General features: G+C 51.6%; 1 protein-coding gene across 1 annotated transcript in view; it reads right to left on the bottom strand.

Annotated features, from left to right (window-relative positions):
• Positions 1 to 13,023, bottom strand: part of CORO7 (coronin 7) — a 60,728-nt gene extending 47,705 nt beyond the window's left edge. The window contains exons 1-6 of the mRNA XM_036278530.1: positions 12,880 to 13,023; positions 9,919 to 10,015; positions 9,033 to 9,107; positions 4,319 to 4,389; positions 3,646 to 3,829; positions 1,609 to 1,685 (exon numbers count right to left, since the gene is read on the bottom strand). Coding sequence (XP_036134423.1) covers positions 1,609 to 1,685; positions 3,646 to 3,829; positions 4,319 to 4,389; positions 9,033 to 9,107; positions 9,919 to 10,015; positions 12,880 to 12,939 — 564 coding nt within the window. The 5' untranslated portion in view covers positions 12,940 to 13,023. The remainder of the gene's footprint in view (positions 1 to 1,608; positions 1,686 to 3,645; positions 3,830 to 4,318; positions 4,390 to 9,032; positions 9,108 to 9,918; positions 10,016 to 12,879) is intronic.
• Between the last annotated feature and the right edge of the window lie 620 nt (positions 13,024 to 13,643).

Below are 13,643 nucleotides of genomic sequence, written 5' to 3'. Positions count from 1 at the left end.
TCCCTTTCACATCGATGTTTATCTCTCTCTCTCTCTTCCTCTCTCTCCCTCCCACTCTATCTGTACAAAAAATGGAAAAATGTCCTCGGGTGAGGATAAAAAATAAATTAATTAATTAAATAAAATAAAAAGACTAAGAAATGGGTCTTCCAAGAAGGTGGGGAAAAAAGTAGTTGGAACTAGGACCCCACCAAGTTTGTAGACACCACATTTTCTCCTTCAGAGGTGTCCTCACACCCTCCCAACAAGCTCCCCCACATTCCCTCTCTCGATCACACTTCCCAGAAGAGCCCTTGCAGGCTTTTCCTTGCTTTCCCCACTCTTCCCCTGAGGCTTCAGATCACAGTATATCCCAAAGGTCATTAAGGTTACCCACATCCCCAAATCCAGTAGGTGTGTGTCCTTCGCCTCTTTATAGACTCTACCACATAAATACAGATAGTGTTCACCCTTCAATCTTCAGCTTATTCTGCAGCCCAGAGCTTCAGTCCATGGACTCAAATGATACCTCTGCTAGGATGTCCCAGGTACCTCCAACACAACAGGCCTACAGCTAATACCTGGGAGTGCCCCATCTCGGTGGCAGGCTTCTCCTCCAGCCTATAACCCTGGAGCCAGCCTCACAACCCCCTACTCCTCACATCCAGCCCACCACCATCCCACAGCTTTCATCCCCAAATGTGCCCCTCTGCACCACCCCTGGCTGAGGACACTCCTCTCCTCTCCCAGTTGTTCCACCTTCACCTTTAGATATGGGTCCCCTGCAATGCTATGTCCACAAGACAGCTGGGGAACTTTCAAAATGCAAATCTGCTCACTTCACAACACAGCCCGCCCCTCTCTGGTTTTAAACACTCCAGTGCTTTTTGTTTGCCTCTATAGTAACAAGCACAACCCTTGTGCACTTGATTCTGCTCTCTGCACCCAGCCCTGCCCTGGCTCCTGCACCCAAACCTGCAGCTCCCAGCACCTCTCTGCCCCATGCCATTAACCCTTCTTTCAGAGCACCTACCCGGGCTCCTCTGACAGCTCAAAGCACTTCACATCTCTCTCTTGGATCCCATTTCACAGGTCAATTATTGCTTCACCTGTATGATCCCCTGATCCACATTGGTCACCTCCACCCCACCGGAACAGGGTGAGCACAGGGCCTGGTGTCAGAGAGGACCATGAGGTCTGCTGACTGATTATGGGGGTTGATACAGTATCCTGACTCTGGATCCTCCTAAAAGTTTGGACAAAGTAGATAAGAAGGTAGGTGAGGCTGCCTGAAGTTGGTGATGGGAGCCAAATGGCACAAACCAGAGCCCAGCAGGGTCAGTATGGGGCTTTACTTGGGACTTGATCTGCTAGGAATCCCAGGCCCTGGTACCAAGGTAGGGTAGGGGTTTGCAGATAGAGGTGTAAGCCAGAAGGTGGGAGGCCAGCCGAGGTGGGGGAAGGGCTCAAGAATGCCCGTCCTTGGTGTTCTTCTGCCCCATAAATAATATCCAGCTCGACAGTTATAGCCTAGAATGTGTGCTCCATGACACCATGGCCCTGAGAAGAGTAGGGCATGCCTCAGGACCCCACAGGCACTTACTTGAGCCTCACTGCCCACTTGCTTACCTTGCATGTTGTGCTCACAAGGGCTCCGTCCCGGCTCCAAACAGCACCCTGCACCAGGTCCCTATGGGCTGCCAACTCTGCAGAAAAGCAGCCAAGGTCAAGAGGGGCACCAGGGTCCGCATATCCTACCCTGGGCAATGAGAACACAGGGAAGCAGGTGGGCCTGGTTGCAGATAACTCCCTGGGGCAGAAGTAGCAGCTGCCAAGGTCCCTTCTCAGGTGGAAGGAGCAAGGGCAGCTCCTCCAAATATGCTATACTATATCTCAGGGCTCCTTCCTGAGCCCTACCATTGTCAGGCCATGCTCCTACTCTAAAGCCTTCCAAGGCTCCCTGCTCCTCTCCCCCGTGGAACTGCTGTGCTGTGCTAAGGAGTTATGAAGCCCTCAGCACAGTACTGGGCATATAATAAGGGCTTGAGATGATAGTTACAGCTGGGGTGACTCCCTAATGACATCTGCCTGGTGACCTTTACCTCTACTTCAAGGGTCAGGCTGGTCTTCTTGACTGTGCCAGGAACTCTTTGGGAGCAAGCCCTGCACCTTGTACTTTCCATCCCTTGTGGCACAAGATGACTCCATGGTGAATACTGGCTAGTGCTGTCAGGAGAGGACCCCTGAGACACTCAGTTATGCTACTAACGGCCCTTGGCCTCAGCCCCACTGTGAGCTCGGCCCACCCTGAACACTGCATAGCCCTGGGGTAACAGCCTGTCATTCAACTCTCTGAGCCATGTGTCTGTTTAATTTATTGATTTTAGAGAGGAAGGGAGAGAGAGAAAGAAACATCAATTTGTTGTTCCTCTTATTTGTATTTATTGGTTGATTCTTGTATGTGCCCTGACAGGGGATCAAACCCACAACCTTGGTATATTGGGACAATACTCTAACCAACTGATTGATCTGGACAGAGTTGAGCCTTGTATCTTTACCCTAAAAAGGGAATGAGCATATCAGGGAGGACTCTGTAAAAAAGGACTCAGTGACATTACCACAACATACACCTGTGCTCAGCTGTGGTTCACACTGCAGGGTCAAAACCAGTCAAATACTGAGGAGTATGACCCAAAGTTGTCATCATCTATGCATGCTCTGGATGGCTGTGTCCCCCTACTGTCATGGAATTTGGAGGTGGGGCCTTTGTGAGATGATTAGCTCATGAGGAGGGAGCACCCATAAATGGGACCAGTACTCTTATAAAAGAGGCCCCAGAGAGATCCCTCGCCTCTTCCACCAGGTAAAGATACAGAGAATAAGATGGCTGGCTATGAATCAGAAAGCAGTTTCTCACCAGACACCAAATCAGCTAGCACCTTGATCTTGGACTTCCAGCCTCCAGAACTGTGAGAAATAAATTTCTATTGTTTATAAACCACCCAATCTATGGGATTTTGTTATAGCAACCCATACAGACTAGGACAATCTATACTGGGGAAATGAGAAGCAGCAGGGTGAGGCAGGAATGAGTTTGGGCTATAAGAGGGCAAATCCTCATCTCCTAGGTAGAAGTCAATGTTTTGTTTTCAAAGCTGAAACAACACACAACTCAGAGAATAACAGTATAAGAAAGTTATTTAGACATATGGAGGAAAAAGCAGGAAAAACAGCTACGTGAAATGAAAATAGATGTTATGGGAAATGGAGGGGGTGGAGTGTTATAATTAAGACTTGACTTTAGCCCTGGCCAGTTTGGCTCAGCGGTTAGAGCGTCGGCCTGCGGTCCAGAGAGACCCGGGTTCGGTTCCCGCTAAGGGCATGTACCTCGGTTGCAGTTTGTCCCCGGCCCTGGTTGGTCGTGCGGGTGGCAGCCACTCGATGTGTCCCTTTCACATCGATGTTTCCCTCTCTCTCTCTTCCTCTCTCTCCCTCCCACTCTGTCTGTACAAAAAAAAAAAAAAAAAAAAAAGACTTGACTTTATACTATGTACATGTGAGTTTTTGATACTTACTTTACAACTCATGATATCAAACACATAAACAAATGGAACACTGTCCAGGAGAGGGCTGCCCAGACAACAACACAGCTAGTGTGACCCGTACCTGTTAGGGGCCGTTGCTTGGCCACATCCCAGACCTTCACGGCTGTGCCTGCCGTGCTCAGCAGGATGCCATCCACAGTGGGGTGGAACTGCAGCACCTCCACCTGGGTGTCCTCAGGACCCAACAGCAGCCCAGGCCCCGAGGGCAGCACCTGGCCAGCAGCTGGCAGTCGCCATAGTTTCATCTATGGGAAAGAGCAAGTCTGTGAGTCCAGGAGAGAGAAGGGCCTCACTGCCTCCAGCCTGCCTTGCCTGGGGCTGCCCCCAACTGCGGGAGTCATGCTTGAGCAAGAGACTAAGTGTCCGTATTGGGGAAAGGAGACCTGGCTCAGGATCATGAGTGTGGTTGAAGGCTGGGGGAAAATGGGAGTAGGGGAGCCAGGGGCTCTGATCCATCTCCTCTGGGCCTCCCACATCACCCCAGCCCTGCTATCCTTATGCAGTCAAAGAACAGGACAGCAGGTCAGAGGCTGGGCTCTAGCAAGTGCACAGGAGTGCGCGGGAGCTGGTGTGGGTTAAGAAATTAAGAAAGTCTAGGCTAGCTCAGCCCTGCAAGTATGTAGAAGAGCTAAAGGGGTGGTGGGAGAGACTGGACTGAGAGGGAACAGGGTCCCAGAAAGCCCCAACTAGGAGTGGGTGAGGCATTGAGCAGGTCTTCCAGTGGCTCCACTCACCGTCCTATCAGCTGAGCCAGTGGCCAGGAGGAAGTCATCAAAGGGAGAGAAGTCCAAGTCTGTTACCAGGTCTGTGGAAGAGGAATGGCTGAACTCAGGCCCGACAAGAACCTGCCAGAACGTCCTGTTTCCAGCCCAATGTGCTCTTTTCCCAAGGCCAGGAATCAAAGCCCATGGCTTAGAGGTGATACTTCTGCATACACGGCAGCAGGCTCAAAGTCCCAGAAGAAGGGCATCTCTGCAAACTATGGGCAAATGCCATAGGCCTGCCTGCAACACGTTTCCCCGAGAGCCCTATGGACCCAGGGTGGCCGAGGACCTGGCATGGAGAGGTCGGCAGGACAATGGGCAAAAAGCTCTTTAAATTGCACTGGCCGGTGTGGCTCAGTTGATCAAGTGTCGTCCCATGCACCAAAAGATCGCTGGTGTGATTCCTGGTCAGGGCTCAAACCCAGGTTGCAGGTTCAATTCCCTGTCAGGGTGCAGTCAAGGTACGTACAGGAGGCAACTGATCTGTTTCTCTCTCACGTCAGTGTTTCTCTTTCTTTCCCCCTCTCCTTTCTCTCTCTCGCAAATCAATAAAAACATATTTGTTTTGAAAAGAAAGAAAAGGCATTTCTGTTTTTTAAAAAAAAAAAAAGCTCCTCGGATTACTAGGAACCTGCAGTCACCTAAAATCCAGAGCTGAGTTCAAGGTCTGGTCCGAGAATATGTGAATAAACACAGTGCTGGCCCCACTCCAGGCACAAGGGATTCACAAACCACTCAGCCTAACTGGCCCTCAGCACTTCCTTAGGGAGACACACACATTTATGCAGATGCAATGAGGGGCAGATGCAATGAGTGGCTACAGCAGTGACCCCAAGATCAGAGGCAGGAAAGGCTTTGATGAGGGACATGATGGGCCCTGGAGGAGGGAGAGGGAGGAAGTCAACGTCATACTCCTGACATAGGAATTCTCTGCCCCATTACTACTCCCAAGCCAGCACTGACCAGTCCAAGTATGGGAGTGCACCTGATATGCACCCCAGCAGCCAGCTTCTCTACTAGGAAAATTAAACCTGGAATGGGAAGGCCTAGTGAGAGGGTGCTTTAGGGACTGGCCTGGGTGGAGGGTTGCCAGTTCCCTCCTAAAACCTGTGCATCCAGCTGCTCCTTTGGCTCTGGAAATTCCTCAGGAACCTCCCAATAAATTTATTTTTGGCTTAAGCAAGCTGGAATTGGTTTCTGTTCTTTGCAACCAAAGAACCTGAACTGCCCAACTCTAGCGGGGGTTGGGGAGGGCTGGGGGGTCAGGAGGGGAGGGGAGGATACAGAGTGAACCAGAGGAGAAAAGAGGCTGGGGGGCAAAGAGGAGGCCAGGGCTTGGGTGTTAGGGGGGACATAAGTAGGACAGCCAGGCCTGCATCACCAGAGCAAAAAGCAGAGCAACTACCCTATTGCCTGCCTCACCACAGGACCAAGTACTACATTTTCTTCCTGGCCAGAGTCAAGGAAGAGAAGGGGGTATCCCCTTGGGACAGCCTCAGCCTAGACTCTGGCCACAAACCCCTGTTGTCCCACCCTGCAGGCTCCGCACTGGACAGATCAGGACCCAGGTTCAAAGCAGCAGCCAATGTAGGCAGCCTGCACACTGAGGGAATGAGAAGTACTAATATGGCTGATCTGAGTGCCTGGCTGTGCTGGAAGCCTGAGTCCTTCATGTGCATTTATCTCACCAAATCCTCAGTGACCCACCAGGATGGCACTGTGGCATCATCACTCAAGTGGAGGACAAGGACAAAAGGACAGAGAGGTTAAGTAACTTGCCCAGAGTTACACAGCTAAGAAAGGGCAAAGCTGAGGGTCAGGCCAGGCAGTATGGCTTCAGAAACTACATCCTCAGCACATCATCACACTGCCTTTCCCAAATAGGAGCAGACCTCTGGCCCACCTGAAAGCCTAGACATGCAGAAAGGCCCTCCAGATGCCTCCCTACCCTCTGCTCCCCTGGGAAGCTGGGTTGAAGGACAGCTTGGCCCTGAGGCAAGACATAGAAAGCATCCCAAAGGCTGGGCATCCCAAAGACTGGGCAAGAGCCAGAGCCCAGCCCACCACAGTCTCCCTAACACCACTGGCACCTAAGAGGGCAAACAGTACCTGGTGCCTTAAGGGCAGGTTCTGAGGGAGCTGGAGCTCAGATACTACCATATCAGCTTCCCAGCAAGGCTGCTCCTGTAGGGACAGGCTCTGAATGGTTGGCGCCACGGTGAGGCTACAACCTGTCACAGAAGCCTGGTCTAGCTTCTATCTGAAGCCTCCAAGTCACAGGGCACTCACCACCTCACAAACATCACCAATTTGGGGTAACTCCCCAATGAGTAAAAAGCATCTAGATACAAGCAGCACAGTGCCTAAGAACACAGGGTCAGATAGACCTGAGTTCCAATTCTGACTCTGCCAGCAGCAGTACTAACATTGGCAAGTTCCTACCTATCTGAGCCTCAGTTTTCCAAGCTGAAAAGGGTTTATTTTAAAATATACTTCATGGCCTGGCTGGTTGGGCTCAGCAGTTAGAGCGTCAGCCTGCGGACCAGAGAGTCCTGGGTTCAGTTCCCACTAAGGGCACGTACCTTGGTTGCAATTTGTCCCTGGCCCCGATTGGGGTCGTGTGGGTGGCAACCAGTCGATGTGTCTCTCTCACATAGATGTTTCTCTCTCTCTCTTCCTCTCTCCTGCTCTATCTGAAGATAAATGCAAAAATGTCCTTGGGTGAAGATAAAAAAATAAATGAATAAAATAAACTTCAAAAAGGTGAGAGTAGATGAGAAAGCAGCCTTCTTTTTTTTTTTATCCTCACCCGAGGACATTTTTCCATTTTGTTTGTTTGTTCAGGTAGAGTGGGAAGGAGAGAGAGGAACAGAGAGAGAGAAACATCAACGTGAAAGGGACACATCGAGTGGCTGCCACCTGCATGACCAACCAGGGCCAGGGACAAACTTCAACCGAGGTACGTGCCCTTAGCGGGAACTGAACCCGGGTCTCTCTGGACCACAGGCCGATGCTCTAACCACTGAGGCAAACTGGCCAGGGCGAAAGCAGCCTTCTTACACATACTGCAACACAGGTCGATCTCAAAGCATTATGTTAAATGAAAGAAGCTAGATTAGAAAGACCATGTATGGTATTTTTCATTTATGTGAAATGTTCAGAAAAGGCCAGTCTATAGAGCAGAAGCTGGCAAATATTTTCTGGAAAGGGTGAGGTAGTAAATATTTCAGGCTTTGAGGGCCTCATGGTCTCTGCTCAACACTGCAGTTGGAAAGTGACTATAGACTGGCCATCAATGAAGAGACCTGGCAGCATTCCAAAACAACAGTTTACAAAGACAGGCAGCAGGCCAGATTTGGTCACACCAGTAGCTTGCAGACCCCAGCAGCAGAGGCAGAAAGTAGATCAACGGTTGCCTGAGGCTGTAGTGCCTGAGGTGAAAATGATTTAAGCACAAAGGGGTATGAGGGATCTTCTGGAGAAATCTTCTAAAACAGCATGGTGGTATACATAGCCCTGTAACTTTAATAAAAGTCATCAAATTTTTTACTTAAAACAGGTCATCTTAATGATGTGTAAATTATATCTTTTTTTTTTTTCTTCTATTTATCTTCAGATAGAGTGGGAGAGAGGGAGGGAGAGGGAGGGAGAAGAGAGAGAGAGAGAGAGAGAGAGAGAGAGAGAGAGAGAGAGAAAGAGATCAATGTGAGAGAGACACATCAACTGGTTGCCTCCTGCATGACCTGACCAGGGCCGGGGACAAACTGCAACGAAGTATGTGCCCTTGACCGGAATTGAACCCGCAAGTCATTGGTTCAAGGGCTGACGTTCTAACCACTGAGTAACCGGCCAGGGCGTGTAAATGATACCTTGATAAAGTTGTAAAAATATGTTTTAAAGGATTAGATGAGAAAATGAAAGAGATAAAAAAAGGACAGAGAGAAGTCTCCATCAACCTTCATTACTGTTATTTTAAAAACTACCATCATCATCATCAGGATTCCTACACTAAGTTGCACATACAGAACAGGGACCAAAGATTAACCTCCTTCTCTCACCTAAGGCCACCCAACAGACATCCAGGAATGCAGGCCAGAGGGGGCTGAGCCCACAGCTGCCAAAGCTGAACCGAGAAGCAGCAGCTGGGCACTGCCCTAGGAGAGCTAACTGTTTCCTGAAAGCCAGCAGGTTGCCAGGCAGGTTGCTGGAAGCTCCCAGAAATAGCTGCGGCAGACAAAAGCTCTTTGTAAGGGTCCATCTCTGGTTCTGCAGTCCAGTCCACACCCGCCTTGGAGGGCTCTGAGGAGCCTGGCTGGGGAGAAGGCCTGGTGGCGAGGAGTGGTCTTCTAGACTCCAGGAAAGGACACAGGGCTAAGAAACACACAGGGATGAGTCTTCCACAGTAACAGGGAGGCAGCAGCATCCTGGAGCCTGGTGCAGGTTGGTGCTTATCTCCCTTCTTCCCAGCTTGACCACCTGGAGCACCCAGCCTCTTTCCTCTTTGCCCACGCCTGAATTCTCTACCAGGACCTAGCCTTCCATTCTGCATCCCACCTGTCAGAAGGAACAGTGAAAATGACAGGAGGGACCTGGCAAACCACGGGACTATGAAACCAGGTGAGTATGAATCCCTGGCCCCAGAAAAGGGCAAGTTCCAGACTTCCTGGATCTAGCCCCCACTCACCAGAATGGCAGCCTAGGTAGATGACATGTCTCTTGTCCTCTCCCTGGCCTTTCAGAGGCACAATGCCCAGCACACCTGCCAAATAAACACAAGGGTTCTAACTTACAGCCTAAGGGGGACCATCTACCTCCCAGCCTAGGACTCCCAGGGGACCCAAGACCCAAAAGCTCAGCCTTGGACATTCCTAGAGCCTCCACATACCTCTGGACACAGTGATTAGTCCAGAATTAGGTGCTTGCCCCATACAAGAACCTTCAGTGACACTGGAGGTATAGAAAGAAGATACTGGGGAAAGAGGCTCTTTCTGACACTGTGGGTCATAAGAGATAAGGTGCCAGGCGCTGCCATTTTTCCCAGAAGCCATCACCTGAGGACAACAGAGCTGAGGAACAAGAGAGAAGCCAGGGCTAATGGCACGTGTGAGCCTCTGGATACAGCTCTGCCTGAAGTCCCTGGACTTCTTAGATATACAAGTCAAAAAGGTATTATTTTTGCTTAAGTCAGTTTGAAGCGTGAGTTATCACTGGTAACCAAAAGAGTCCCAACTAACACAAAGAACTTTACAAATCTTTATATTCCTATTGATCCCAGCCACCCCTAGACTCCCAGACAAGGAGTGGGTAGCATATGGGGACAATTGAAAACAAAGACAACATCCCCCTCCCCCCCCCGGCCATGCTCTTGAAGACCACAGCCAACGTATACACACGTTCTAACTAAAACCAATATGATTAGTGCACACTGACCAGTTTGTAGGGGTCTAAGGCCCTACATGGTGCTGACTTGAGCCCCAAGAGGCCCTCCAACCTGCAATGAGTCTGGCCTTCTGCCTCACTCTATTTGGGTGACAATGTCTGAATCTCCACACCCATGTCCACCTCCCTACCTGCACGGTCAGAATTGAAGGCGATCAAGCTGCAGCTGGATTTGATATGGTTCCCACAAGAGGGAGTAGTTCCTGCTCGAATGTCACTGATCCAGGCCTGGAAATAAAGAATAAGAACTCTGAAGGCCAGGGCTCTGCAAGTGCTTAAAACAAGGAGTGAGGCATGACTCAGGGAACCTTAAAGCTGCACCATTACAGATGCATTCCTTTGGATCAAACCCTGTCCTCCCTCGCTCAGTCCCTTAGAAATGCAAAGTGTTCTTGAAATGATAACTTAAGTCTTTTTTTTATTTTTTTATCCTCAACCGAGGACATTCTCCCATTTTTTGTTCAGATAGGGCGGGAGGGGGGGGGGGAGAGAGAGAGAGAGAGAGAGAGAGAGAGAGAGAGAGAGAAACATCGACGTGGACGTGAAAGGGACACATCGAGTAGCTGCCACCCACACGACCCAACCAGGGCCGGGGACAAACTGCAACCGAGGTACATGCCTTTAGTAGGAACCGAACCCGGGTCTCTCTGGACCGCAGGCCAACGCTCTAACGACTGACCCAAACTGGCCAGGGTGATAACTTAAGGCTTAAAGGGGCTGGAGTTGCTTATTAAATCAGTTCTCTAATAAGGGAGAGGAGGCTATCAAAAGGAAGCTCAGGCTAAATGAAGTCAAGGGGCTAACTAGGCAGTGTTCACTCACATTTGTGTGTTGTTTCTGTTAAAAGGGATAGAGAGCCCGGCCAGTGTGGCTCAGTGGATTGAGGGTCGTCCCATGGACTGAGTGGTCCTGGTTTGATTCCCGGTCAGAGCACATGCCCGCATTGTGGGTTCAGTCCCCAGTATGGGGTGTACAGGAGGCAGCTGATCAATGTTTCTATCTCTCCTTTCCTCTCTCTCTCTTAAAAAAAATAAAATAAAATAAAAATATATTTTAATAAGGGGGGGGGCATAGACAGAAGCAGAGAACAGAGAAGTGAGCACCCAGACAGAAGACAGAATCAACTTCTTCCACTGTATTGCTGACAATCTCCACCTGAGTCCTGGGGGTGGGCTCCTCCAAACACCAGGAGAAAACACTCAAGCCCAGAGAAGGGTAAAATCAAGGCCTCACCACAAAATCTCATAGATGAGTGAATGACACACTGCCATGAAAAGGCAATAATGTTAACACCACCACACATGAAGAGGGAGAGAAGTACTTTTTCTGAAATTAAGATCTGTGAGGTCCACATGTTTTCTCTGTTGGTATCAAAGCTTCATTCAACATTCCTTTCTGCCACCCAACAATCAAGCACTCACATTTCCCAGCCCATCCACCCACAGAGTCCCAAAAACCACCTCCAACACCCAAGTTTCATTTTCAATGTTCACCTGCCTCATATACAACATTATCATTTCGCATTATTTTTCCCTCCTGACTCATGTTTATGGTACAAATACAATGACGGGAAATATCTTTGAAAACAAGAACAGATCACCTGTTCCTTCATCTCCTTAACATAAACTGTTTTAAATTCCCTCCATAATCCATGTTTCCATGCCTATCTATTTACCTTGCTGGACTGAGGGTCATCTGGGAACAAGCCCCAGGGACCCTCAAGGACACTCCAGACCCCTCCAAGCAGTTCTTACTGCACGCAGAAGTATGATCTCAATGCAGATCTGTGCACCTCTTCCGCCACCCTCACCCCATCTCCTTTCCTCACTCCCCATTGCATTCAGAATAAAAGCCAACTTCTTCCTGTGACCTTTGGATTCTGGACTCATTGGGCACCCGGCTTCCCCATCATTGCCTTCCATCATCCACCATGGCCCAATTTCCATTCCTCCACCAGGCACTTTCCCACCCCACTCTTCCTCTAGCTGGCTGCTTCTCACCCTTCTGGCCTCAGCTTAAATGCCACTTCCTCCCAGCAGCCTGTCCTGATCACCCTGGCGAGATTAATCCCCACCTCACTGTCCATCTCGATCCCTGCACCCCGCCTGGATTATTCAGGGTATTTACTAAAACTTTCAATGCCCTTGCATGCCTGTCTGCTTACTGGCTGTCTCCCTCTGTATGAAACACAGAGAATGGAAAGTGTTGTCCTATTTACTGTTGTGGCTCCAGCAGCTGGGCACAATACATGGGAGGTGAAGAGGAAATACTGTCCACAGGATGAAAACCGGGCTTCTGCCCCAAGCTATCCTTATATGCGTCAGCCCCTGATAGAGTCGCTAGACGGTCAGTTCTTAGTCCCACTTTTTGGAGGACACTCTCAGGCCTTCCAAATAACAGAGGAAGCAGCTAACGAGGGGTGGCATCATCTCGGAAGCGTAATCCTCATCAGGCCCGCTGCTCTTCAGGGGCGCGAAGAGCCCTCCAGTACCTTGGGCTCCACCTCCTCGGGCTTCTCGAAGCCCCACCCAGCCCCCTGGCACCATCACCCTGAGTAAGGGAAGAGCCAGCTGCAAGAAGAGGAAGCGCCGGCGGAAGCACCGGCGGAAACTCGAGAGGGAGGCGCGCCTCCGGACCCGCAACTCCCCGCGTCCCGCTGACATAGCCGAACTCGCCAAGGCCAGGGCAGAAAGGGGCATCTCTCCCATACCCCAGCCCCAGGCAGGAGCAATTGGGGCGGCAAAGAGGAGGAGCCGGCGCGCCAGAAGCGGCCGAGTCGCGGCTCCCGGGGGAAGCCGACCGGAAGCCAGGAATGCAGGCAGCCTCGCGGGCCTCAGGCCTCGGTCTGGCCTGACGGGCTACGCCGCCTTGGGGGTCCCGGGGCCAGGCAGGCAGGCCGACTGACCGCTGGGCTTACCAAGCGGCCAGAGAGCATTCCGGGAGCTGCGGACACTGCCTGCCGGGTGACGACGGGACGGCCCGGGACACTGGTACCGGGCCTGAAGAGGGCGCCTCAGGACAAACCGGCCCGGGGGTCCCCGCGCGGGGTCCGGGGAGGGGAAGGAGGAGTGGGACCCGCGGGCCGGGCTCACCTCACGACGGGGCAGCCGGGCCTCCGTATGCCGGAACTTGGACACCTTGAAGCGGCTCATGGCGACAGGAACGGTGGCTAGCCCAGCTTCGACGACCAGGGCGTCGGCTCTCAGGTGCACCGCGAGCAGCCGCAACTCCGCAGCTTGCCGCTCCACCCGCGGCCCACCGCCCTCGGACACGCCCCGACACATCCTAGCCAATCGTAGCCCGCTCCGGCCCGTTGGGCCCCGCCCCCGGTTCCTTTTCCTCGGCGCGCGCGCCGTTCGTCCCAGCCCCCGACCAATCTCTGGTCGATCTTTCCGCGAAGCCTGGCCCGGATGGCTGAGACCGACAGCACAAGTGGGGAGATCATGAGCAGTATGGTGACTACCCCCGGCCGAGCAGTGGATTCCAGGGGACTAAGGGCAACGGCCGCAATTTTGTGTGCAGAGATTTGCCCCAGAGGCTTTCCAGGGGGCGGGGCGGGGCGCTCCCTCCCTGGAGAGGAGAGAAGGCAGGAATGAACAAGCTCCTTTTCAGGGACCCGAACGCTGTCATATAGGAGCCACTGATTCCGGCCGCACAGATAATGGCAGTGGGGAAACGCGAGCCCAGGTGTGACTCAAATCCTTGTCCGTGGGGTTTACCCTAAAGCCTTTTCATCCCACCCACTCTGCTTAGGCCAGGTGATCTCTGCGGAAGGGATGGGGCCTTAAGCATCCCCTTATTAGGGCATGTCTTGGCTGCAGGACTTGGGCGCTGTGAGGCAGGACTCCTCTAAGGA

The sequence above is a fragment of the Molossus molossus genome, unplaced genomic scaffold (assembly GCF_014108415.1).
Source record: "Molossus molossus isolate mMolMol1 unplaced genomic scaffold, mMolMol1.p scaffold_m16_p_3, whole genome shotgun sequence".
Lineage (NCBI taxonomy): Eukaryota > Metazoa > Chordata > Mammalia > Chiroptera > Molossidae > Molossus > Molossus molossus.
This window is presented reverse-complemented; position numbering and strand designations above follow the sequence as displayed.